We start from the raw sequence: 25,472 nt of genomic DNA, 5'->3' as shown, positions 1-25,472 counted from the left end.
GAGCCCGGAATTGAAAGTCGGGAGACCTAGGTTTTCTAGTCCTGACTCTGCCCCTGACTCATCAGGTGAGCACCTCTAGGCCTGTTTCTCTGCCTGTAAAGCAAGAAGAAAGGATCACAAAGGTTCCAATCCTAGGACATCAGAGACCCTCTCATCCAGAGTCTTAACCTGAGGACTGGGAACTTGTTGATAGACAGATAGATAATTATATTTCATAAAATTCTTTTCCTTTGTAATCCTATGCATTTTATCTTATGCATTCAAAAACACTGTTCCGAGAAGGGGTCCATGGGCTTCACCAGACTGCCACAGGGGTCCAGGACACAAAAAGGATGAAGAACCCCTGATCTAGTCCAATCTTCATTTCTCCAATGGGTAAACAAAGGCCCAGAGAGAGGAAGAAAGTTGCCCAGGGCTCCAGGTAGATCCCTTCTGTCTCTACTGTTCTCTGGAGACTATGACTCAGGGATCTGACGAGGTATACTACAAATCAAGGCGGGACAGTCATTGGGTTGTTCAAAAATGAAGGAAACAGGACAAAGCAAGAAGACCAGAGCTCAGCTGGGAGAGGGGGTAAGAGGAGAGCATCAGATGCTGGGGCTTTTGTTTAAATTTGCAATTCATCATCCCAAGAAATAGGTATTCCACCTAGCCCCAGAGTCAGATGCTGCCCTCACTCTTGGATAGGAGGCAACTTAGGAATGTCCTTCCCTTCTAGGACAGAAATAATCAATTAATAAATATTTATTAAGCACCTACTATGTGCCAGACCTGGGCTACCAACCTCTTCCAAGTTGGGAAGGGGAAGAAGAGAAAGAGAGAAAAGAGAAGCTGGTAAAGGGAATAAAATAGTCTTCTGGAAAATTCAACCCAGCTGTTCTAGAAGTTTCTCATAGCCACCTGGCACCTAAGGCTCAACACAGTCTGGCTCCAGCTACCTTTTCAGCCTTATCTCACATCATTCCCCTTCCCATAGTTTCTGTTCCAAGCAAACTCACTGTTCCTCAACTGCATCCTGCCCCCTTCTGCCACCATATATGTGTGCAGGCTGCCCTCTACTGAAATTCTTCACTTCTTTCAAGGCCAGGGTCATAAGCCACCACCTCTGAGAAGCCCACCCTGATTCCCTCCGGCTGAAACTGATTCTCCTTCTTAAAACTCCTAGAGCACTTGGGCTCAATCTTTCCTTTGACCCTTGATATATTTTGTCTCATATCCTACTTATTTGCATATATGCCTCTTACTTTTTAGATTATAAACTCCTTGAGAGCAGGGTTGTCTTCATTTTTGTACCCACATGTAGAATATAATGTGGTTTTCTACCTCCTATTATTGCTGTTCAGTCATTCAGTCATGTCTAACTCCTTGTGAGCCATTCAGAGTTTTCTTGGCAAAGATATTGGAATGGTTTGCCATTTCCTTCTCAAGCTCATTTTACAGATGAGAAAACTGAGGCAAACAGTGTAAAGTGATTTGCCTGAGGTCACACTGCTAGTAAGTGTCTGAGGCTGGATTTGAACTCAGGAAGATGAGTCTTCCTGACTCCAAGCTCAATCCACTGTGCCACTAGTTGCTAGTTAAATCGAATTAAACTGACCGTGCTAATACAAAAGAATAGGGACATAATTTCAGACAATACTAATCCTAAGCAGTATTTACCTGTAATGTTAGAAGGTAACAGATACTTTCGAATTTTCTTTGTCTTCCATTACATAAAAACAATTTTGCATTTTTTGAGCATATACCTACAGTCACCAGGAGGAGAGAGTCCTAAAATCCACCTGCATGTGTGCACACACCCACGCACATACAATCAAAAAAAAAAAATGGCATTGTGGTAAGGATGGGTAGCCTCTGCTCAACTATAATTGGATACATTTCTCACAATCCTTGGAAAGCACAAAGGTAGAACGTGGATTCTGGTTCCAACTCTTACACTGACTGTGACCTTGGGCAAGTACCTTCCTTACCCCGGGTGTCAATATATTCAATCTATACAATGAGATGACTGTACTAGTTTTTAACATTCCCTCTATTTCTTATGGCTTTTTGATTCTAAAGCCTTTTCCAACTAGCTCGGTAGCAAAATGGATTAAGCACTAGTCCTGAAGAAAAGAAAATCTGAGTTCAAATCCAGCCTCAAATACGTACTAGCTGTGTGACTCTGTCAAGTCACTTAACCCTGTTTGCCTTAGCTTCCTCATCTGTAAAATGAGCTGGAGAAAGAAATGGCAAACCATTCCAGTATCTTTGCAAGAAAACCCTAAATTCAGTTATGAAGAGTTGGACATGACTGAAACGACAGAATTCTATTATGTGCTAGGCACTAAGGTTACAAATAGAAAAGTGAAACAGTTCCTGCCCTGAAGGACCTTACAATCTACCTAGGGGGGAGAGAACATGTACCTATAGAGGTGGATTTCTTTTTGATGAGGGAAGGTTTCAGTGTAAAACGTGGGTCATGAGCTGAGCCTTGAAGGAAGCTTTAAAGGATTGTAAGAGGCAGACGTAAGAAAGGAGGGCATTCCATGCATGGAGATAGCTTATGAGATGGGAGATGAAGGGTCATGCGTGAAGAACAGCATGATGGCCAACCTGATTGGATAATAGTATGTGTGAAGGGGAGTAATGTATAACAAGGCTAGAAAAATAGGATGGAACTAGGTCATGAAAGGCTTTAAATACCAAACAGAGAAATGTATATTTAATTCTATGTGTAATAAGAAACCACTGGAGTTTATTAAGTAGGAAAGTGACATAATCGGACCTGCCCTGTAGGAAAATCATTCTGGTAGCTGAGTGGAGAATGGGTGAGAGGGCGCTGAGGCAGAGACACTACTGAAATAATGACAGCCTGAACTAGGGCGATGGCCGTGAGTCAAAAGAAGATACATGTGAGAGGTCTAATAGAGGTAGAAATGACAAGATTTGGCAACTGATTCTATCTGTGTTGTGAATGAGAGTGAGTTCGGTATGTCACCAAGATAGTGAACGTGAGTGACCAGAAGGATGGCAACACCCCCAGCAGAAACAGGGGAGTTTGAAAGAGGAGTAGGCTTGAGGACAAAGATGAGTTCTTTTTTTACACATACTGACTTTGAGATGCCTGTGGGAGATCCAGTTAGAAATGTCCACAGAAGTCAGTTAATGATGTGGAACTTAGGGGTGAGACTCAAGCTAGACATAGAAATCAGAAAGTCATCATGTACTCTTCAAACCAGCGATACTCGCCTCCTGGCTGTTCCACGAATAAGACACTCTTTCTCTCAGCTCTAGGCATTTTCTCTGGCTGTCCTTCATTCCGGGAACGCTCTCCCTCCTCACTTCTGACTGCTGATCTCTCTGGCTTCTTTAAGTCCCAACTAAAATCCCACTTGCTACAAAGCCTTCCCCAGCCCTTCTTAATTCCAGTGCCTGGGACAGCTAGGTGGCGCAGTGGATAGAGCACTGGCCCTGGAGTTAGGAGGACCTGAGTTCAAATCCAGCCTCAGACACCTTACATTTACTAGCTGTGTGACCCTGGGCAAGTCACTTAACCCCCATTGCCTCACCAAAAAGCAAAAAAAAAAAAAAAATTCCAGCGTCTTCTCTGTTAATTACTTCCTATTTAACCTGTATATAGCTTGCCTTGTATATATTAGTTGGCATGTTGTCTCCATTAGAATGGAAGCTCCTTGAGGTCAGGGACTGTCTTTTACCTTTCTTTTTTTATCCCCAGTGCTTAGCACAGTGTCTGGTACATAGTTATTGTTGTTGTCATATAGCTAGTAAGTGTAGTAGGTACTTAATAAATGTATATTGTTTGAGATCAGCAGAAACAAGATAAAACCACAGAAACAGACATGGGAGGAGGGGGAGGGGGAGAAGGGGGAGGGGAAGGACAAGGAGGGGAAGGAGGAAAAGGGGGAGGAGGATGGAGAGGGGGAAGGGGAGGAGAAGGAGAAGAAAGAATGATCCTTGGGGTCCACCCACAGTTAGCAATCCTATTTGAGTCTGACACCACTGCTAGGCATTCATCTAAGACCAAAGTGCAAAGAAAGCGTCAATCTACATTAGTTAGGGAGTTTCCTTACCTTCGAATTTCCTATAGCAATGAAATCTCAGGTCCAGTCTCTCTTTCATCCCTCTTCTAGGATGATAACCACTGGGTCCCTGTTAGCCATGACAGCCTGAGCTGAGGGCCCAAAGGTGGGGCTCAGTGTGGTCACCTTTCCCAGGTGGGGAAACTGAAGTTCAGACTGGGTGAGTACCTTGCCTTGTATCAGAGGGACTTAATGGTACAGCAAGAATTATGACTGCCTAAGCTAAGTATTTTCTGGTGGCCCAAATGTCCTCTCACTGAAGGTCTTCAAGCAAAGACTGGCTAACCACTTATTGGAGAAGTCCTTCTCAGCTACAGATTAGGAAGGAAAGAAACAACCATTTATTAAGCACCTATTATATACCAGGTACTGTATACTTTACAAATATTATCTCATTCGATGCTCACAGAAGCCATGAGAGGTAGGTTCTATTACTATCCCCATTTTACAGTTAAGGAAACTGAGGCAAACAGAAGATAAAGTGACCCGCCCAGGATCACAAGTCTAGTATATGTCTAAGGTCACATTTGAACTCAGGTCTTCCTGACCCTAGGCCCAGGGCTCTATCCACCTACTGCCTAGATTACATGAGGGCCCTTCCAACTCTAATTAAAAAAAAAAAAAATTACTTCGATCCAGTGGGCAGAAGGAGGAGTAATGTCAAGGAGGGGGTGGGGGTTGGGATGGGGATTTGCAGAGTCAGGCTTCAGTTCTATAAGGTGAAATTTCCTAACCATAATGCCCCACATTTCTATAGGTCTTTAAGATTAAAGTGCTTTCCTCCCAATCGTCCTGTAAGGCAGGTAGTACAGCTCCCACTTTATAACTGGAAGACTAAGATTCAGTGATTTGCACAGGGTCACACAGCTACTAAGACTTGGAGCTGAGTTTCAAACCCAGGTCTCATAACCCCAGATCTAGTGCGCGTACCTTTATGCCATCCATCCAGTGGTTCCTAACCAGCACGTCTGTCCAGAAGAAGAATGGGTTGCAATTTCCCTGTTACTAGATGCTGAATGACCACTGGTTGGGGCAGAAGTAAAAAGGATTTCTGCCCCAATTCCCTCCCTAGTCTGAGGTTCTGAAATTCATTGATTCATTCCAAGTAACTCCCTGAGTCCTCTAAACACAAAAGCAAACTGCTCTTAAGCCACACAAAAAACTGGATTCAGGGTCTGATGTGATAAACAGCATTTCCTCCTCCTCCTCCTCCTCCTCCTCCTCTGTCTTCTCAGGGAATATTCTCAAGGAGGGAGTAACTGTTCCCTCTAAGTCTGAGTCTGGTTGTGAGAGAAAGTTGGTTAATATCGGCATCATGGAACAAGGGAAGAGATATTGGACAAGAAGCTAGGAGACCTGATTTTGATTGAGCTCCCATACTAACATTTCCTGTCTTTGTAACTTCAGACAAGTAATTTCACATCTCTGGACCTGTTTCCTGAGGGGAATGAACTACATGACCTCTCACTAAGATCATTTCCAGTTCTCAGTTCTACGCTTTCACAATCCCAGTTCTCAATTCTACAATCTCAATTCTTAAGAGAAGACCCAGGCTCTTCCTTCCCTTGTCCAAAGAGGATGAAGGGGGAAGCTAGGTGGCTTCTCATCAGAAGTTACTTCTGATAACGAGGTCACAGCTTTCCCTCTATATGCTACTTTCTCACCTGTGGTATCAGCACCAATGATGGCAAGTGGAGGCAGGTTGGGTGAGCAGAAGGCTGCAAACCGTTGAGAATCCACCTTTGTCACCCGGTTCCCCCGGTACAGCTGGTTTTGAAAGAAGAGGCAGACCTGCAAGAGAAACAGGAGCTCAGTGCAGACTCAGCAGGTGCAGGTGGGAGGAGGAGATGAATTAATGGGGACCCGGGGGGCCCAAACCCCTGCTGATCCCCTCCTATTCTGACTGTGAAAGAGGAAGAGAAATGGAGAGCAGGGAGAGGCAGACTTCTTTCCTAAGGAGGGACAGTGACACAATCATGAGAACAGGCTGAGATCCAGGAGTTTGAACCCCAGATTGAATGGCCTCTACCATTAAATGTCAGAGTTGGTCTAAAAAGAAGAAGAAGAAGAAGAAGAAGAAGAAAATAAGTTATGAGAGAGACAGCATATGGGCAAGACCTCCTTGACGCCTATCAATTGAGGAATGGTTGACAAGTTGTAGTATATGATTGTGATGGAATACTATTGAGCAGGATGCTTTCAGGAAAATCTGGAAAGACTTACATGAACTGATACAAAGTAAAACGAGCAGAACCAGGAGAACATTGTACACAGTAACAACAACATTGTGTGATGATCAACTGTGAATGACTTAGCTATTCTTAACAATAAAATGATCTAAGACAATTCTGAAGGACTCATGATGAAAAGTGTTAACCACCTCCAGAGAAAGAACTGATGGAGTCTGAATGCAGATTGAGGCATATTTTTTTAACTTTTGTAACTGCTTTTTTTGGGGGGGGGGGGGAGTTTGTCCACATTTTCTTTCGCAACATGGCTAATATGGAAATGTTTTGCATGACTGCTCATGTATAATCAATATCAAATTGCTTGCCTTCTTAAGGAAGTGGGAAGGAGAGGAGGGAGGGAGAGAATTTGGAACTCAAAATTTTAAAAAAAGTTGAAACAATTTTGTTTATGTGTAATTGAGAAAAAACAAAATAAAAATTAAATGTTCATAAAGTCCCTCAACATAAGTATCCTAGGTTTTAGAAGAAAAAAAGGCCTTGAAATCAATTTGTCCAACCTCTTCATTTTACAGAGAGTCTTCAGAGCTGAAAGAGACCTTAGAGATAATCTAGTAGCCCAGCCTTCTTATTTTACAGGGCAGGAAAATGAGGCCAAGAGAGATTAAGTAACTAATCCAGGGTTACATAGCTACCAAGTTTCAGAGCTGGCACCTGAACCCAGGCCCTCCAATTCCACATGACACTCTTTCTATTGCACCACACCACCCAATTCTGAAATCAGGGCTGTCTTCCACTTCATTGGATTCTGTGAACTGCCTCATTAAAAAAATATTGAGAAAAAATGAAGGGAGGCTCTGGAAGAAGGTACCTGCTGGGAGGAGAATCACTTGTTGTCCACTAAGAGGGACAAAAGTAGCATTATATAGTGGAAAGAATACTGCTTTGTCATCTCCTACCTGGGTGACCTTGGGCAGGTCATTGCCCTCCCTGGACCTCAGTTTTTCCATCTGTAAAACTTAAAATGTTAAGGGAACCTCAGAGTTGTCAAGTATCTTAATGGAAAATTTTGCAAGAGGAATTTTATTTTTTAAATCCAGGTCTTCTGACTCCAAACCCAACTTCAAGCTCATTCCAGGTATTGCTCTGTACTTAAAACACTTCAGAGAAACATCAGCTATTGTTATTTCTATTAGTAATAATAATTGCTAGCATTTATATAGTTTTAAAATGTGCAAAGTACTTTACGTGTCATCTCATTTGACCCTCACAATATCCCCATGACAGAGGTGACTTTCTCAATATTTTTTAATGACATAGGCGATATTATTATCCCCATTTTGCAGATGAGAAAGCTGAGGCTGACATAAGTCAAGTGACTTGACCAACGTCACACAGCTAGCAAGTGTGCAAAGCAGGATTTTAATTTGGGTCATTTTGATTCCAAGTCCAACACTCTATCTATATATCACCACCTAGTTGCTGTAATAATATTTATTCTACTATGTGATCCTATGTATATACTTGATGCCTCAGTGATTCAGTTGAGACCAGGCAGAAATAAGGTCCTTTTGATATGACTCCTTTCACAAGTGCAAGCAAAGTCCCAGCTTAGGCAAGTGAAAAAAAAAGTCCGTACCTCTGGAATCACATAATGTCCGGCCATGAGGAGGCCACCAAGCAGGTTCTCCCGGCCATCATTCCAAAGAGTGTGGATGGGGACCTAGAAAAGGGAGATGGAGATGGAGGTGGAGAACGGCACCTCTTCTTTTCCTCCTCTGTATAACAGGCATTGCCCTATTCCCACCTCAGTTATCATTCCCTGTGGTTGCTCCCTATCACTAGCACCGTCAGTCACTCCCCCTGGTCACTGCAGAGAGATTGGACAGGAGGGCCCAGTGAGTGTCTCTGCAGGCTGCTGGAGGTACTGGGATAAGACTGTCACCAAAGACAGTGGAAGGAGTAATATTTTGTACCAAGTCTAGGGCAGGCAGAGGTGGCTGAAGCAGCCTTTTCCCTCCCTTGCTCCCCTGTGTCCTAAGCAGAGTCAGGGGCTGGTTACCTGAGCGCCTGTGAGGATGACAGTTTTCTGAAGGTTCCCTAGAATGAAGGAGAGCATGGAGGAGGCAAAGGCCATGGTGTCTGTGCCGTGGATGATTACAAAGCCAAAATACTGCTCATAATTCCTCTAACAGGGAAACAGAGGAGAGGGAAAAAGAAAATCTCAGTCAAAAAAACATGGCAAAGCCAAACCCTCTACAAATCACCACCCCAAAGTTATTGATCCCTGTAGTCACTGCCTCCCCTCCACCATGGTGGTTCTCCACAATCACTACCTTGAGGTCGCTTGGTCCCCATGGTCATCTTCCCTTGCAGTAAATCCTCAGGATCACTGATTCCTCAGTCACCCCAGGGACAGCAGAGTCCCACCCAACCCCCAACTACCATCCCTGCCTCCAGCTTAGCCCCTGAAGCCATCATCTAGCAGAGCCATCCCTGTGGAGATGGAACTGGCAACTTCTGCCAGTGATGCAGCCCTTACTTACTAGACCATCACAGATACTATAGACCCAGAAAGGACAGTTCTCACCACCAAAGTTCTTGATATTGTCAAGGGGCTCAACATCAGAAATAGATATGGTTTCATCAGGGGAATGACACAAAAGAAGATTCATTACCATCTTCTTTGCTGCTGCACCCTAAGAATCATGGGACCTTTCTATTTGACTTTCAGCTGTAACTTCCTCTATGTGATGTCATGCCTTATTAGAATGTAACTTCCTTGAGCAATTTGGAACTATGCCCAAAGGGCTATAAAACTGGGCATACCCTTTGACCTAGCAATACCACTGAGGTCTGTATCCTAAAGAGATCAAAAAAAGGGAAGAGGACCTATTTGTACAAAAATATTTATAGCAGCTCTTTTTGTGGTGGCAAAGAATTGGAAATTAAGGGTATGCCCATCTATTGGGGAATGACTGAACAAGTTGTGGTATGACTGTGATGGAATACTATTGTGCTATAAGAAATGACAAGCAGGATAGATTCAGAAAAACCTGGAAAGACTTAATGAATTAATGCAAAGTAAAGTGAACAGAACCCTTTGAACATTGAACAGCAATATTGTACTATGATCAACTGTGAATGACTTAGCTATTCTCAGCAATACAATGATCCAAGGCAATTCCAAAGGACTCATGAAGAAAAATGCTATCCACACCCAGAGAAAGAACTGATGGAGTCTGAATGCAGACCAAAGCATACTATTTTTTCACTTTCTTTATTTTTTCATTGTTTTTTTTTCCTTTTTAGTCTGTGTCTTCTTTCACAACACGACTAACATGGAAATATGTTTTGCATGATTGCACAAGTATAGCCTATATCAAATTGCTTACTGTCTGAGGGAGTGGGGAGAGGAAGGAGGGAGGGAGAGAATTTGGAACTCAAAATTTTTAAAAATGAATGTTAAAAATTATTTTTACATGTAATTGGGAAAAAATTAAACATTTTTTTTTAAAAAAAGAATGTAACCTTCTTGAGAACAGAAACTGTCTTGTTCTTCTACGTAGTAAGTACTTTAGAAATGTTTTTTCATTCATTCATTGTAAGACCACTATCTCTCCATTGCTACTCCCCACAGACATCCTTACTGTTGTCACTCCTTAAGGTCACTCCACCATCACTGTTCCCTACTTTGGTCACAGATTGAATGAAACTCAGAGCTTGGGAGGATCTCTGAAGTAAAATAGCACAAACCCAAAGAATGGCCATCCCCCTTCCACTTGACTTCCAAGGATAAGAAGCTCACTGTCTCCTAAGGAAGCCCATTCCACTTTGGAGCAGCCTTGCTTATTTGGAAACCTTTCCTTACACAACAGAGCCAAAAATCTGCATCTCTGCAGCACCCATCCATCCTCACAGTCCTCCACAATTACATTTCTGAACCCTTCCTCCCCCACTCCACCAAATTGGAGTTACTGATCACTGACACCAATGGCCACTTTTGAAATTTAAATTTAAGGGGAACCTCAAAACCAGTTGACAGGGCAGAATTCAAAGGATTGACCTTGAACTGCAAGAAGCTAATCTAGGTTCGGCATTCGGGGGGATTTTCTTCCTGATCCACAGACTACTGAATGAGAATACTCTCCTTTTCTGGGGGTATTTACATTATATTTCCATATTCTTACCTCATTGATCCACATATTCTGTCCCTAACTAGAATATCCTCTGCCCTTTCCCACTCTTCCCAGCCATGTACATAGCCTGTAGGGCCTGGTTCAGGTCCCACCTGCTCCATAAGGCATCTCCAGTCCACCCCAGTCCATGTTGAATGGAACCTTCATTTGTTATATTTCAATCACTGTTCTGTGATATCTATTAGATTGTCCCTTTAACTTTTCATACCTGTTTTACCACCCCAGCTTGCTCCCTGAGGGTAGGGACCAAACCTTCTTGTCATGTATTCCCCTAGCACAGGACTAGGCACATGGGACACATGGAAGATATCCAGTGAATAATCAGTGAATGAATAAACACAGACAGAATTTCATCAATGTGATTGGTTGTGCCAGTGGGCATAGACAGACCAATAGAACATGAGAGCTGGAAGAACCTTCAAAACATAGAACATAGAATGTCAAATGTGAAATGGATCTTAGAACATAGAAGAGAGAATGTCAGCCCCAGAAATGACCTTAGAACATAGAACATAATATCACTGGAAGCGTGACCTTAGAATCTAGAACATAGAATGCCGTAACTAGAAGGCAGCCTAAAAGCAATCGCATACATCTCCCTCGTCTTGTAGAAAACTGAGATCTGGGAGATTAAGAAAGTTGCCCACAATCACAAGGAGATGACCTTTCCAGGTTTTCCCACCATTCCCCCACTTTATTAAGGTAAGAATTCAAATGAAAGCTTCAGAGACTAAATGTCATAAGAAAACTCTGGCTCTTCCCCAGCAAAAGAAAAAATGAGTCTTCTTAATCTTGGTTAACAAAGCTAGGAGAGGTAGCTGACACAGGGGATGACAGTCAGGATCCAAAAGGATCATGAAAGCCAAGGGCACTAGGCAGAATAAAAATTTTTGCACTTAAGTACAAAGAAACCCAAACAAACAAAACCATAAGTATAAGATGGGGGAGGCATGGCTAGCCAGCAATTGTTCTGACAAAGATTAAAGGATTTTACTGACAGGCAAAGTCAGTAATACAGCCATGGAATACAGTAGCCAAAAAAGCTAATGTGCTCTTGGCCTGCATTCAAAGCAGCATAGGAATAGAGGAATGACAGTCCCTCTGTACTCTGAATCTGGAGCATATTCTATTCAGTTTTGGGCATCACCATTTCAGAAAGGCTTTGCGAAGCTAGAGAGTGCCCAGAGCAGGGCAGCCAGCAGTCCAGTTCAGGACTTTGAGTTTGTCATATGAGAGTCTGTTGAAGGAACTGGGGGTGTTTAACTTGGAAAAGAGAAGGTTCAGTAGGGGAAAGGATAGCTTCAAGTATCTGAAGCGCTGGCTTGTGGAGGAGGAACTAGACTTGTTCCATCTGACTCCAGAGGGCAGGAACAGGAGTAATGGGTAGAAATCACAAAGAGACAAATCTAGGCTCTGTCAAGAAAAGCTTCCTAACAAGAGAGATTTCCAAAAGTGGGGCAGAAGTGGTGAGTTCCTCCTCCTTGGTGGTTTTGAAACAGATGTTAGATGACTACTTGTCAGATAAGTTATAGAGGGGCTTCCTTTCATGTATGAGTTGTTCTAGATGGCCACTGAAATATCTTCCAACTCTCAAATTCCATGATTCTGAATAAGAAGTAGAGGTCTGTGCAGGGTGCCAGAGCAGGGAGCTGGAACAGCAAAGGAAAGAAAATGGGTAACATCCTAGAGTAGGATATTAATTGGCTGTGAATGGACCTGACCGGCCTGGAAAAGCTGGCCAGTACAGATCAGCCTGAGAGCTCTGTTCTGGCTGCTGAGGCCTCCCTGTCTAATAATGTTTCCTCGAAATTTGTTTACTCATAGAGCTTTGCCTGCTGGCAGCCCCTAAGGTATAGCCAACCAGGAGAAATCCGCGGGCAGGGCAAAGACGTTGATGGCCAAAGCCCAGTAGGTAGCAAGAGGAGGGCGAGGGGCTCCCTCTAGTGGCTGACTGCCGCATTGAATGAAGTAGATGAAAATCAGCAGTTTGCTTCGATAATTTCCCAGACAGGAGACTTCTAAAAGGAAAAAATTTGTAGCTCCCAGAATCTTAGGAGTCAGAAGCAGCCTCAAAGGTCATCCTATCCAACCCAGAACTAGCAAAGAACTCATCCTATCACATCGCTCGCTGCCAAGTGGTCTCCCACCTTCCACATAATCTCCCATGACCTCCCAACTATGGGCTGACTCTATTAGCAAATTTTTCCCACCATCAAGTCAAAAACTTGTCTCCCTGTATACTTTCCTCCCGTTACTCCTTGTTTTGGTCCTCTGAAGCCACGAAACACAAATCTGATGTCTCTCACACCTGGATAAAATACCTGAAGACTACCATGGTATCTGTGATTCCTCTCTTCTCTTTGCCAGGCAAAACTTCCCCATTTCCTTCAACCAACCCATCCCTCCCATGGCATGATCTCCAGTTCCTCCCCATCCTGGTGATGGGATTACAGGATTTCCAGCTGAAAGAGACTGCAAAGATCATCTAATCCAATCACAGAAAGTCAGAGCTGAATGGGCCCACAGAGGCCAACTGGTCCAACACTCTTATTTTACAAATGTGGAAACTGAGTCCCCTCTGGTAGGTAGTAGTAAAAATAGCGAAACCAGAATTTGAACCCAGGTGCATCAACTACACATTCATACCCAAAATAAAAACTCTTTCCTCTGCCAAGGGACATAAATGACCTGAATTCTGTCCAGCAACCTGGGCATGGGCCCAGTGCAAATAACTAGCACAGAAAAAAGTTACTTCCCACAGTAACTTCTACAATACAAATCAAACAAAGCTGGTACCTAAGAACTTGCATACATGCTAAAATGAACAAACATCTGTAGAATGGCTGGACATTACAAAGAACTTTGCATCAACTATCTCGTTTAATCCTCACAAGTCTATGAGGAAGGGAATGCAAAGGTTATTATCCCTATTTTACAGATGGAGAAACCAAGGAAAAGACTTACTTAAGGTCACACAGCTACTTAGTGACTGACCCAGGATTTGAACCCAGGTCTTCTATTTTCAAGTCCTGAACTCTTTCCACTATGCCACTTCCTCTTTGTGCTTCAGTTTTCTCATCCCTCAAATAATCCCTGTTTTGTCAAACTCCCAAGGCTCTGCAAGACACTATTTAAAAGGTGTTCAATGTCTGTAAGTGATTGTACCTGTTACCATGATGAATGAACAAATGTTGACCCAGAAGTCTCTAGTGGAGTATCCCAGGGATTTTGGTCCTGTGCTATGCAGTATTTTTATCGACAATTTGGACAGTGTATTAATCAGGTCTTAGATGTGGGTTCAAGAAACCAATGTGCAAAATATCTAGGGGTTTTCATGGATTTAATGAGCCAGCAATATAATGTGGCAGGGGAAAAAGACTAATGTGAATATAGGCTAGATGAATGGAAACATGGTGTTCAGAATGAAGGCAGTAAAAGTCTCACAGGTGGAGAGGACAGTAAAAGGAACAACATTGTAACATCAGACCAACCATAGGATTTAGAGTTGGAAAGAACCTGACATAGTCTTCCTCCTTCATTTTACAGATGAAGAAACTGAGGCCCAATGGGGAAAAAAATGACTTGCTTAAGCTGCAAATATCAGAGTTGGGATTTGAATCCATTATCTTCTGATCCCAAATCCAAGAATTTTTCCATTACACCATTTTACCTCAATGTCCTTTGCAATTCTAATCCACTCGTTAATTGTCATGTCACTGGAGTCAAAAAGTGGGTCATATTCCAGGATGGTATATAGAATCCGTTGGTTTTGGTTGCTGAGGCTATAAGAAGGAAAGTAACCAAGTTAAGTAAAAGTCAAGTGATTTGTCCATTCATCATGGTAACAGGTACAATCACAAGTCCTAAAGAGACTTGTGGGATTAATTCCATCCCCCTCTTTTGCTTGTATTATCTTCCCTCCCCACACCTGCACAGTTAGTATTTGCACTACATTTACTAGTATACTATAGATTACTAGTTACTATACATTAACCTGTATGGTTTTTTTTTAAGTTTTATTTAGTTTTTTTTAGTTTTGTTGATGTCTTTTATGCCCCTTGCTAACATACCACACACACACACACACACACACACACACACACACCCCATAACCCCTTTCACTTTCTCTCCCCCCACCCCTTAACAAAGATAAGCAAAACCAACCCAGTGACCACATCTGACAGACCCAATGACTTGTGCTTGACCTCTGGAGATTCATTCCTTCTCCTGGTTTCTTTCTGCATCCGTAAGGAGGTCAGACTAGGTGGCCTCTATCATCTTTCACAGCTCTCGCACTTGGTCTACAAGCATTTGACCTCCAAAAGGAAGCTTAATGTAGGGGAAAAGCTCAGGATTTGTGATCTAGGAGGCCTGGGACCAGGTCCTATCTGCGACTTCAGGCAAATCCCTTCCCCTCTCTTGAGGTCCAGTTTCCCCATCTCTTAAATGAGAGGATTAACCTAGGTAATCTTTAGGAGGTGGGTGGGTCTCATCCAGCTTTAAATCTATGATTCTTTGTTTTAGAGCTAGCAAGAACCTTAGAGATCATGAGAGAGTGAGGAAAGCAGCTAGGTGGCACAGTGTATACACATAGAGAGGTGGACCTGGAGTCAGGAAGACCTAAATTCAAATCATGCCTCAGACATGAGCTGTGTGACCCTAGGCAGATCACTTAATCTCTGTCTGATTCAATTTTTTTCATCTATAAAAGGAGATAATAGCAGCACTTACCTCCAGAGGTTGTTGTGAGGATAAAGTGAGATAAATTTGCAAAGTGCTTGGCAAACCTTAAAGTGATACTTTAACGCTAGCCATTATTATTGAAAGGAGCTGCTCTGGACTCAGGAGTGGGTTCAAATCCTATTTATGACACTACCTGTGTGACCTTGGGCAAGTCATTTTATCTGTTTGGGCCTCAGCTTCCTCTTCTGTAAAAATGGGGTGAGGGGGAGTTGTAATGGATGGCTTCTGATACCTCTTCTACCTCTAGGTCATAAATGTAATCCAATTCCATCCATTTCACAGATAAGGAAACCAAGGCCTATAGGCATTAGGTAATTTGTCCAAGATTATACATGGAGTTAAGTGGCAAAGCTGGGATTTGAACCCTGGGCCTCTCATCTCAAACCTGGCTCTCTTAACATGGGACTATGTGATTCTCTAAGAGCCTTCTAGCAGGGACTTGGAGAGATGGGGAGAAGGGGAAGGAGCTCTGTCTTTGACTGTCCCTTCTCAGAGTCACCTTCCCAATAACCTTCTTCTGCTAAGGGAGGAGGAGGGAAGGCACACAATTAGCCAGGAGATTATTATTGAGGGAGGATGTCTTGGCAAAATAGTCTCTCCTCCTCATGGGAAACCAACACAGGCCAGGTCAGAAACGGTCCTCAGAATTTAGAAACAGCCATATACTTCCAGGAAGGTAAAAAAAAATCTCTGGGGCAAGGTGACTTTAAAGAAAGGGAGAAAAAATTTAAAAAATAAAATAAAATAAAAAATTAAAAGGAGAAATGTGCTGCTGAGCTAGGGGTTTGTGTGGTGTGTTAATCAATGTTGAGTCAAAATGGCAAAGCTAGAAGGAGGGAGGAGAGAAAGGCCAGGGGGCCAGTAATGATTTTTATTCTGTGGTTTCAGTAGTGTCTAACTCTTCACGACCCAATTTTTTTGGGGGGGAGCAGGTGATTTGGCATAGATTCTGGAGTTTTCTTTCATTTCCTTCTCCAGTTCATTTTATAGATGAGGAAACTGAGGCAAACAAGGTTAAATAACTTGCCCAGGGTCACCCAGCTAGCACATGCCTGAGGTTAGATTTGAACTCAGGTCTTCCTGACTCCAGGCCTGATGCTCTTATCCACTGTGCCACCTAACTGCCCCCAAATAATGATTAGAAAGAGTACACCAAGAATCACAAAACCACAAAATTTTAGAGTTGGAAGGGATCTCAGCAACCATCTATTGCAACCCACACCCCAAAAGGAATCCCACTATACCCACAAGTCCAGCCTCTTTTGGAAACCCTCCAGTGATGGGGAACTCACTACCTCCCGAGGCAGCTCCTTCATTTAAAGAGAACTGTAAATGGTCTGGGGTTTTTCTCTGACATAAACGCCAAAAATAACAAGCTGAATTCCTCTTTCATGACCTTCTCTCCTTCAGGCCTCCCCAAGCATTCCTCCTCTAAACCTCTCTGCTGGGGTTTCCATATTAAGGCCATTTATCTCATCTCTTCCTCTTTCTCCCCCTCCTTCTTCACCTTCTCTTCTTCCTCACCTTAACATCACACAAACACACACACACACACACACACACACACACACACCCCATTTCCTCCTTTATTTCAGTCTCTGATGCAAATGTGACTTTTCTCTTCACCAAGACCAACCCATCTACACGCAACCTTGACCCCATCCTTTCGCATCTTCTCCAGGGCACTCTTTCTTCCTCTTATCTTTAAATTCTCCCTATTTACCAGCTCCTTCTCTGCTCCCTACAAACACACTCAAGTCTTCTGATCCTTACAAATCTTCACCAGATCCTACCAGCTCATCCACTATCATCTTGTATCTCTCTTCCCTTCCTCAGCCAAATTTCCTTGAAAATACAATCCATATTTGGTGGCTCCACTTCATCTCTCCTCTCACTCTTTTCTTTAGTTACTATCTGACTTCTGAACCTCATCACTCAAATGAAATTGATCTCTCCAAATTATCAAGGAACTCTTAATGAACAAATCTAAGAGACTCAGCCTCCAGCAGCCAATCTCCACCCACAGAAGTTGTAGACCACCAAGGGAAGCCCAATGCCTACTTCCTGCTCCTTTCCTACCCCTACCAGCCCAAATTCATCTTATATTTATCCTCTTCCACAACTTAATCATATACACATACTCTACCTGCCCCACCCCTACCTCCCCAGCAGCAGCAATCAAATGACCAAACTCAGCATCCTTGACCTTTACCCCAAAACACCAGCCTTGGAGAGGGTCAGAAATTCATCCCAAACTTCAGTTTAAGATGACAACATAAATCCCAGCCTTCTCACACAAACCTATGCACTCCAGCAAAACAAAACCAATAATAGAAGTTAGTTCCTCCAGTACAGAACTACACAGAAAGAGGGCCAGAAGGACAGCCAGAGCTCAGAAGAGGTTTCATACCATAGGGCACCAGCCCCAGTAAATGAACTTAAAGTCTAAATGTCAAGGAGAACATCATAGGAAAAATACGATTATTTGAACAAATGCCAAACCAAATAAAGAAATATTAAGGGTTAGAAGAAACATAAGAGGCAATACCATATTAAAGGAATAATTCCACAAATACAAGCAGAACCTCACAGAAACAATGGTTCGGCCACAAGGACAATACAAATGACTAGAAAAAATTAAGCAAGAAATAAAAAGTGGAATTAAAATTAAAATAAGAACTATGGAGAAGAAAATTGGAAGGAGAATAAACAGTCTATTATACAAGGTAGAAAGCCTTAAAAAAGTAAAGGTCTCCCTGAAAGTAACAAGCAGAACTCAGTGACTTCAGGAGACAAGAAATACCAGGACAAAATCAGAAGACTGAAAAAATAGAAGAACATGTACATCATGTAAAGAACACGTAGAGCATCATTCATAAATCCAAATCAGTGGAGAGAGAAAACAGGTGGAGGAGAACTAAATTAAGAATCATCAGATTCAGGGGCAGCGAGGTAGCCCATTGGATAGAGCACCAGCCTTGAAGTCAGGAGGACCTGAGTTCAAATCCGGTCTCAGACCAGACACTTGACACTCACTAGCTGTGTGACCCTGGGCGAGTGAGTCACTTAACCCCATTACCTAGCAAAAACAAACCAAAAAAAAGAGAATTAATCATCAGATTTCCTGAAAACCTTGACTAAACAAAAAACTTAAAATACTATTCTTCAAGAAGTTAATAAATGAAAAATGCCCAGATCTACTAGAACCAGAGGTCAAAGTGAAATCAGAAAGAATACACCAATCACATCATAGGAAAAACCACGAAATGAAACACACACAATAATGAAATAGTCAAATTCTAGAACTTCAAAGTAAAAGAAAAACTATTGTAAGCATCCAGAAAGAAAAGGATTCAAGTACCAAGGAACTAGTCAGAATCAAGCAAGATTATATAACTATTGTAAAGATGAAAAAAACCTCGGATACCCTATTCCAGAAGGGAAAAAGATGACTTACAAACAAGAATAACTTACCCAGAGAAGCTGAGTATAGTCCTAAAGTTGGGGGGGGAGGGCAGGGAATGGGAGGAAGTGACCCCTTAATGAAGGACTCTCAGATACTCCTGATAAAAACAGATGAGGGGCAGCTAGGTGGCGTAGTAGATAGAGCACCGGCCCTGAGGTCAGGAGGACCTGAGTTCAAATCCAGCCTCAGACCAAACACTTGACACGTACTAACTGTGTGACCCTGGGCAAGTCACTTAACCCCGATTGCCTCACTTAAAAAAAAAAAGAAAAAAACAGATATGAGCTGAGTAGAAAGTTTAAAATGTAAACACAAGTAGAAAAAAAACCTAGAAAGTTCACTACAACTGAGCAACTAGAAGAAGCTAAATAATTTTGAAAGTGCTTATCTTCTAATAGGAAAAGAAATAATTAATAAGTGTCCCTTCAGAGTTATACTATCTTTAGAGGTCACAAATGGATCTAACACAGTAACTTTATTTAGGTTTTGTTGTTTCGTTGATTTTAAGGAAGGAGAAAAAGGGAGGGGAAGAGGAATATACTAGAAGATAAATAAGGAGGAAGAAGGAAGAAGGGGAAAGAGTTTATTATTTTGCATAATTGCAATGCAAGAGAAGAGAATGCAGACATGGAAAAAGTAGTGAAAGACACGGAAGGGAGAAGAATGGATTAGAAAGCAGAATTGAACAATATGTTTTTTACAACAAACACATGAAATAAAAATATTGACATAGAACTAAAATAAAGATGAAGAACGTATTATGCTTCAGGCTAATTTAGAAAACAGGAACATTAAACATGATCTCATTCAAGACAAGAGTAAAGAAATGGTTAAGAGATAAGCAGGAAAACTACATTATGTTTAAAGGGACCACCACAGATTGTGAAATAATATCAATACTTAATATATATGCACCAGCTGGCATAGCATCTAAGTACTTAAAGAAAAATTAATTTGAAGAGAAAAATTATAATATAAATAAATGATAATTTCCTTTATAGAACTACATAATCTAATGTGTGTGTGTGTGTGTGTGTGTGTGTGTGTGTAAGTTAAGGACCTAAACAGAATTTTAGAAAGGATAGATAAGATAAATCTCTGGAGATTAATGAATTGGAATAAAAATGACTATATATTTCTCAGCTGTGTATGGTGTTTTTGTAGCAAATTGGCTATGTGCTATAGCATTAAAAATTTCATAAATCATTATGGAAAAGCAAAAATATAACACAATCTTTACTGGCTAAACATAATAAAAATTATAATCAATAAAGGGAATCTTAAGAAAGCATTCAAACTTAAAATGGAGGCTAAATAATTTAATATTAAGGAAGTGGCAGGGCAAAAAACAAACCATAGAAACGCTAATTTCACAAAACAAAATATCAAAAATAAGACAACATAAAATTTTGGGGATGCAGCTAAATCAGTCTTTATGAGAAAATTTATGTCTAAACACTTTCATCAACAAAAGAGAGAAACTAGGGTACATGCAAATAAAAAAAACATAGAAATACAATAAATCAACTAAACAAAAAACAAAATTCTGAAAATCAAAAACATAACAAACCCATTGAATGAGTAAGTAGGATCCAGTTTTTTTAAATAAAATTGATAAACTATTAGCTGATCTGATCCATAATAAGGGAGGAAAACTAAATTGTCAATATAAAAAAAATTAAAAAGACCACAAATAAAGCAGAAATAAAGGAAATTAGAAATTATTCTGCTCAAGTATATGCTAACAAAACTAATAAATGAAATAGATGTTCTATGCACAAAAATACAAAAATCCAGCTTAACAAAACAAGAAATAGAAATTTAAATAACCCCATCTCAGAAAAAGAAATAATACAAGCTAGCTGTGTGACCCTGGGCAAGTCACTTAACCCCAATTGCCTCGCCAAAAAAAAAAAAAACAAACAAACAAACAAAAACTAAAAAGAATACAAATCTTAATAAACTACAACCTGTTGGGGCAGCTAGGTGGTGCAGTGAATAGAGCACTGGCCCTGAAGTCAGGAGGACCTGAGTTCAAATCAGGCCTCAGAGCAAACACTTGATACTTACTAGCTGTGTGACCCTGGGCAAGTCACTTAACCCCAATTGCCTAAAAAAAAAAAATTAACTACAACCTGTCCCAAAAAAGTCACAGAACTAGATAAATTTACAAATGAATTCTATCAAACATCTAAAGAACAATTAATTCTAATATTACATAGTGTATAAAAAAAGAAGAAAAAGAAGGGGTCCTACCAAACCCTTCTGTGGGACAAATATGGTCCTAATATCTAAGCCAGGGAGACATAAGGAGAGAAAGAAAATCATAGAACATTTCATCAATGTAGAAATATTGAATAAAATATTAGCAAAGAGGCTATAGCAACATATTAAAAATTATACACTGTAATTAGGTTGAATTAATCAGGAATGCAGAGTTAGTTCAATACTCTGAAAACTAAATTTTAATAGACAATATCAATAACAAAAGTAATTTTAACTCACATTATTATATTAATAGATATCAAAGAAGCATTTAACAAAATATAACTCTCCTTTATTTTTTTAAAACACACTATAAAATATTGGAATAAATGGGCCTTTTTTTAATCTGGTAAATAATATCTATCTAAAAACAAGACTATGTAAGGATGTAATGGGGAAATACTAGAGACCTTTCCAGTAAAATCAGGGGCAAAGCAAAGATGTTCATTATCATATCTATATTTTACATTTCTATATTCTATAAATGCTAACTATAGCAATAATTCAGGGGGAAACATAAGGAAATGGAAACAAAAACTCAACTTTTGCATATGATAAAATGGCTAGTCATGTAGTCTGATAAATCATTTCACCTCTCCAGGACTGTTTTCCCTACTGATAAAAGGGGGTGACAATCCTTGCCTATTTCCTAGGATTTTTGTGAAGATGACATGAAATAATGAAGGTAGAAGTGCTTTGAAAAAAAGTGCAAAATGATGTACTTATATGAAAGAGGAGGAAGGGAAGAGTGAATAGGAAAGAGGGAAGAAAGAGAAGAAGTAGCAGAAAAAAAAAAGAATTAAGAGGAGAACTGAAAGCTCTTGCCCTCTCTCTCCCTTTCTGTAACATTTCAGTCTCTCACACTCAGGTTGTGGCCTAGACTGTATTCAAGGCTTCCATGGGTTTCCCATCATTCTTCCCTCCTCCCCATCCCAAACCATGTCCTGTGCTTAGACACAGTCCTTTGATACTCACGGAAGGGCCAGAGTATCTGCTGGTAGCTGGTGTTCTCGAGAGTATTCCTCATCATTAAACATGGGTAGCTTCCTCAGAGCAGTTAACAGATTGCTTCCAGGAACCAGCACTAGAAGCAGAAACAAAGAAGTAGTTGGTCTGCAGGGTGCTTTGACCCTAAGCATACTTCCCCTGAGACATGGCAGGTTGGAAACCCATGTTGTCATGAATGAATTTCATGGAAATTGACTATATCAAAGCAGTGAGGTTAAGTAGAACTCTGAGCCAAGAGTTCAGACCTGGCTTCTATTTCAGCCTCTGCTTTTAATTTTATGAGGTTACTGTGGGCAAGTGAGTCATTTCTCTCCAAGCCACAGGTTCCTCATCTATAAAATAGGTAGAATAATCTCTGCACTGCCAGCTTCCAAGGGCTGTTAGTGAGAGCGAGCTTTCTAATAATAGTGACTATTTCAGTGGTCATAAGAGAATAACAACAACAACGTTTCTATAAAACTTTAAGGTTTACAAAATGCTTTTCTCACAAGTTTTGTATAGTTATAATCTCCCATTTTATAAGTGAGAAACCTTGAGGTTACAAAGTTAATGAGTGTCAACTTTAACTAAAGAAAATAGCAATGGACCAAGACTGAGTCCTGGCTCAACCTCTGACTTGCTGTATGACCCTGAGCAAATCACTGACCCTCTTTGGGCCTCAGTTTCCTCATATGTCAAATGGGAATAATAATCCCTCTCTCCCTCCTCCTCCCCATTCTGTCCCCAGGATCCTAGGAAAAAAATACATGGGAAACTGCTTTGTGAGGTTCTATATGTATGCCAGTCACTATTACTATCGTTGTTGTCATTTCAGTCATGTCTGACTCTCCATGACCCCATTTGGAGTTTTCTTGGCAAAGATACTGGAGTGCTTTGCCATTTCCTTCTCCAGTTCATTTTCCAGGTGAGGAAACTGAGAGAAAGAGGGTTGAATGACTTGCCCAGGGGCACTCAGCCAGTAAGTGTCTGAGGCCAGATTTGAACCCAGGTCTTCCTGACTCCAGGCCCAGTGCTCTACCCACTGTGCCACCTAGCTGTCCACTATTACCATTAATAAACATTTATGCAGCATCTATAAAGCCTTGTGCTTGGCCCTCCAAGCGAAATAATGAAGAAAAAGATGCTCCTCCATCGCCAACCACCAGCCCCACCCCGACCAAGGAGCGCACTGTGGTAGTCACACATAACAATTTAAAAATAAACACAAGACCAAGTAGTAGGTTTATCAATACATTCATTCATTCATTCATTAATCAAACATTTATTAAGTGCCTACTGTATGTACATATGATATTTAGTTTTAGAAAGAGACAAAGTTTAAATAAAACACAGCACCTACCCTAATGGAATTTACAGTCAACATGAGCAAGGAACAGGTGATCAATATTAAGTCCACCAACCTGAGCTAAAAAACATACTTCTGCTATTTAAGAATGGATGTGACTTTAGTCAAGTCACTTAATCTCTTAGAGCTTTATCTGTAAAATAAGAGGTGGATTAGGTGATGTCTAAAGTTCCTTTCACCCTTTTTTTTTTTGCTGAATAATCTCTGACGTTTTAATTTAGCTGTACTAGTAGTACTAAGTTATTTCCCATTTTAACCTGCTTTTAAAAGGATACCAAGTATCATTTAGAAAAGCAAAGGATTTCGGTAAACAAAAAGTACATCCACAAAAACAGTAAACACAAATAGAAGGGCGTGTCTGGCAATGGGAGCCGTAGAAGATTCTTGAGGGGCAGCTAGGTGGCTTAGTGGATAGAGCACCAGCCCTGGATTCAAGAGGACCTGAGTTCAAATCCAGCCTCAGACACATAGCATTCACTAGCTGTGTGACTCTGGGCAAGTCACTTAACCCCAACTGCTCACAAAAAAAAAAAAAAAGAAAGAAAAGGTTTTTGAGCAAAGAAGTAGCATGGTCAGATCCATGTGAGTGAAAGATAATTTCGGGATTTGTGAAGGATTGAGGGGAGGAGGGAGCAGGGGGGTGCAGGCAGAGACCTGTTAGGAGACTTTTACAATAATTACAAAGGTGGTGATAAGTACCTATATTAAAGTAATGACAGAGAAGAGGAGAGGGAAGGATGCAATAAGTGTCTAAGAAGAGTAATTACTAGACCTTGATTACCAAGGAAAATGAGAAACCAGGGAGAATGGGAAAATGGGAAAAACAGAACAAAAATAATCAACAGGTAATAAAAACCCATGATGAGTGAAGATATGGTAAGAAAGGACCAAGTTGTCTTCAATGAATTCAAGCCACCAAGTCTAGGCAAACCATGATGGTTAGCTGTAGGGAGCAGGTTGCTACTCAATATATGGAAAACCTTCTTACTAATTAAAGCTATTTAAAAGGAAGAATGGACCACTTTATAAGAAAGTGAGTTCATTGCCACTCAGGGTAATAGATTTAGAGCTATACTGGGTCTTAGAGATGCTGTTTAATACAATCCCTTTGTTTTACAGATCCAGAGAATTTAAATGACTTACCTAAGGTCACACAGGTAGTAATAGAGTCAGAATTTGAACCCAGGCCCTCATACTCCAAATGTAGAACTCTTCAATGACCATTTGTTGGGAATGTTGCGGATAGGCTGCTTGAGCTTACAAACAGGAGACTGAAGCTTGAGTCCTGATTCTAACACTTACCTGTATTAGACCCACAGTCATTCTCCCCTCTCTGAGACTCAGTTTCCTTCTTTAAAATAGGAATTGTGGAGAGGAAAGCACTTCATAAACCTTAAAGTGTTATAGAAATGTGAGTTATTATTGTGATGATGTCTTTACAATGACAACCGTGATGATGATGACCTCTGAGGTGCCTGACACCTCTAATTCTAGGAAGTGATGCTTATATAAAGTGCAAAAGAAACACAGCAATAGGGAACATTAATACTTTCAGGCGGTGGTGTGTGCCATACATAGTCAGGAAGACCTAGACTCAAGTCTCACCTCTGCCACAAAATGGTTATGACCCTAGACAAGTCACTTAACTCTCAGTGGTCCAGACAACTCTCTAGAACTATACATTGGAAAGGGATTCCTCACTAGTTCTCTATACCAGTGAAATCACATCTTGGCCACAAGGTGGCACCAGAGAGCAAGGCCAGCTGAACCAGGAGCTAACAGAAGCAGGCTTGTACAACTAGCTCCCCCTCCTCTTCAGACCCCTTTGTTTCTGGGGCCGTGGAAACTGGGTTGAAATCCAAAGAACTGTTCCCTTTCTCCCTCAAACAACCTGTCATGTTAGGCAGCTAGGTGTCACATAGGCTAGAGAGCTGGATCCACAGTCAGGAAGAGTTGAATTTAAATCTGTCCTCAGGCGTTTATTGCATGACCCTGGAAGAGTCACTTAACTTCAGTCTCAGCTTCAATCTCCTCAACTGTAAAATGGGGATAATAATAGCATCTATTTCCCAGGGCTGTTGTATCAAATAAGAGTATTTGTAAAGAACTTTGCAAGCCTTAAAGTGCTATGTAAACACTACCTATCATTTTCTCTCTTAATTCTTGACTCTTTGCTCC

The 25,472-nt window shown here is 41.1% G+C and overlaps 1 protein-coding gene across 3 annotated transcripts in view; it reads right to left on the bottom strand.

The window, feature by feature from the left end:
• Window positions 1-25,472, bottom strand: part of ASPG (asparaginase) — a 129,174-nt gene that overhangs the window by 89,577 nt on the left and 14,125 nt on the right. The window contains exons 2-6 of one of the 3 annotated variants that reach the window (XM_027848957.1): window positions 21,917-22,025; window positions 14,138-14,249; window positions 8,331-8,456; window positions 7,908-7,991; window positions 5,747-5,873 (exon numbers count right to left, since the gene is read on the bottom strand). In XM_027848957.1, coding sequence (XP_027704758.1) covers window positions 5,747-5,873; window positions 7,908-7,991; window positions 8,331-8,456; window positions 14,138-14,249; window positions 21,917-22,025 — 558 coding nt within the window. Of the gene's footprint in view, window positions 1-5,746; window positions 5,874-7,907; window positions 7,992-8,330; window positions 8,457-8,858; window positions 8,955-12,775; window positions 12,813-14,137; window positions 14,250-21,916; window positions 22,026-25,472 lie in introns of those variants that run through there. The other 2 variants (XM_027848959.1, XM_027848958.1) reach the window with 2 other exon arrangements.

The sequence above is a fragment of the Vombatus ursinus genome, unplaced genomic scaffold, assembly GCF_900497805.2.
Source record: "Vombatus ursinus unplaced genomic scaffold, bare-nosed wombat genome assembly UNPS02007284.1, whole genome shotgun sequence".
In the NCBI taxonomy this organism is placed as follows: domain Eukaryota; kingdom Metazoa; phylum Chordata; class Mammalia; order Diprotodontia; family Vombatidae; genus Vombatus; species Vombatus ursinus.
This window is presented reverse-complemented; position numbering and strand designations above follow the sequence as displayed.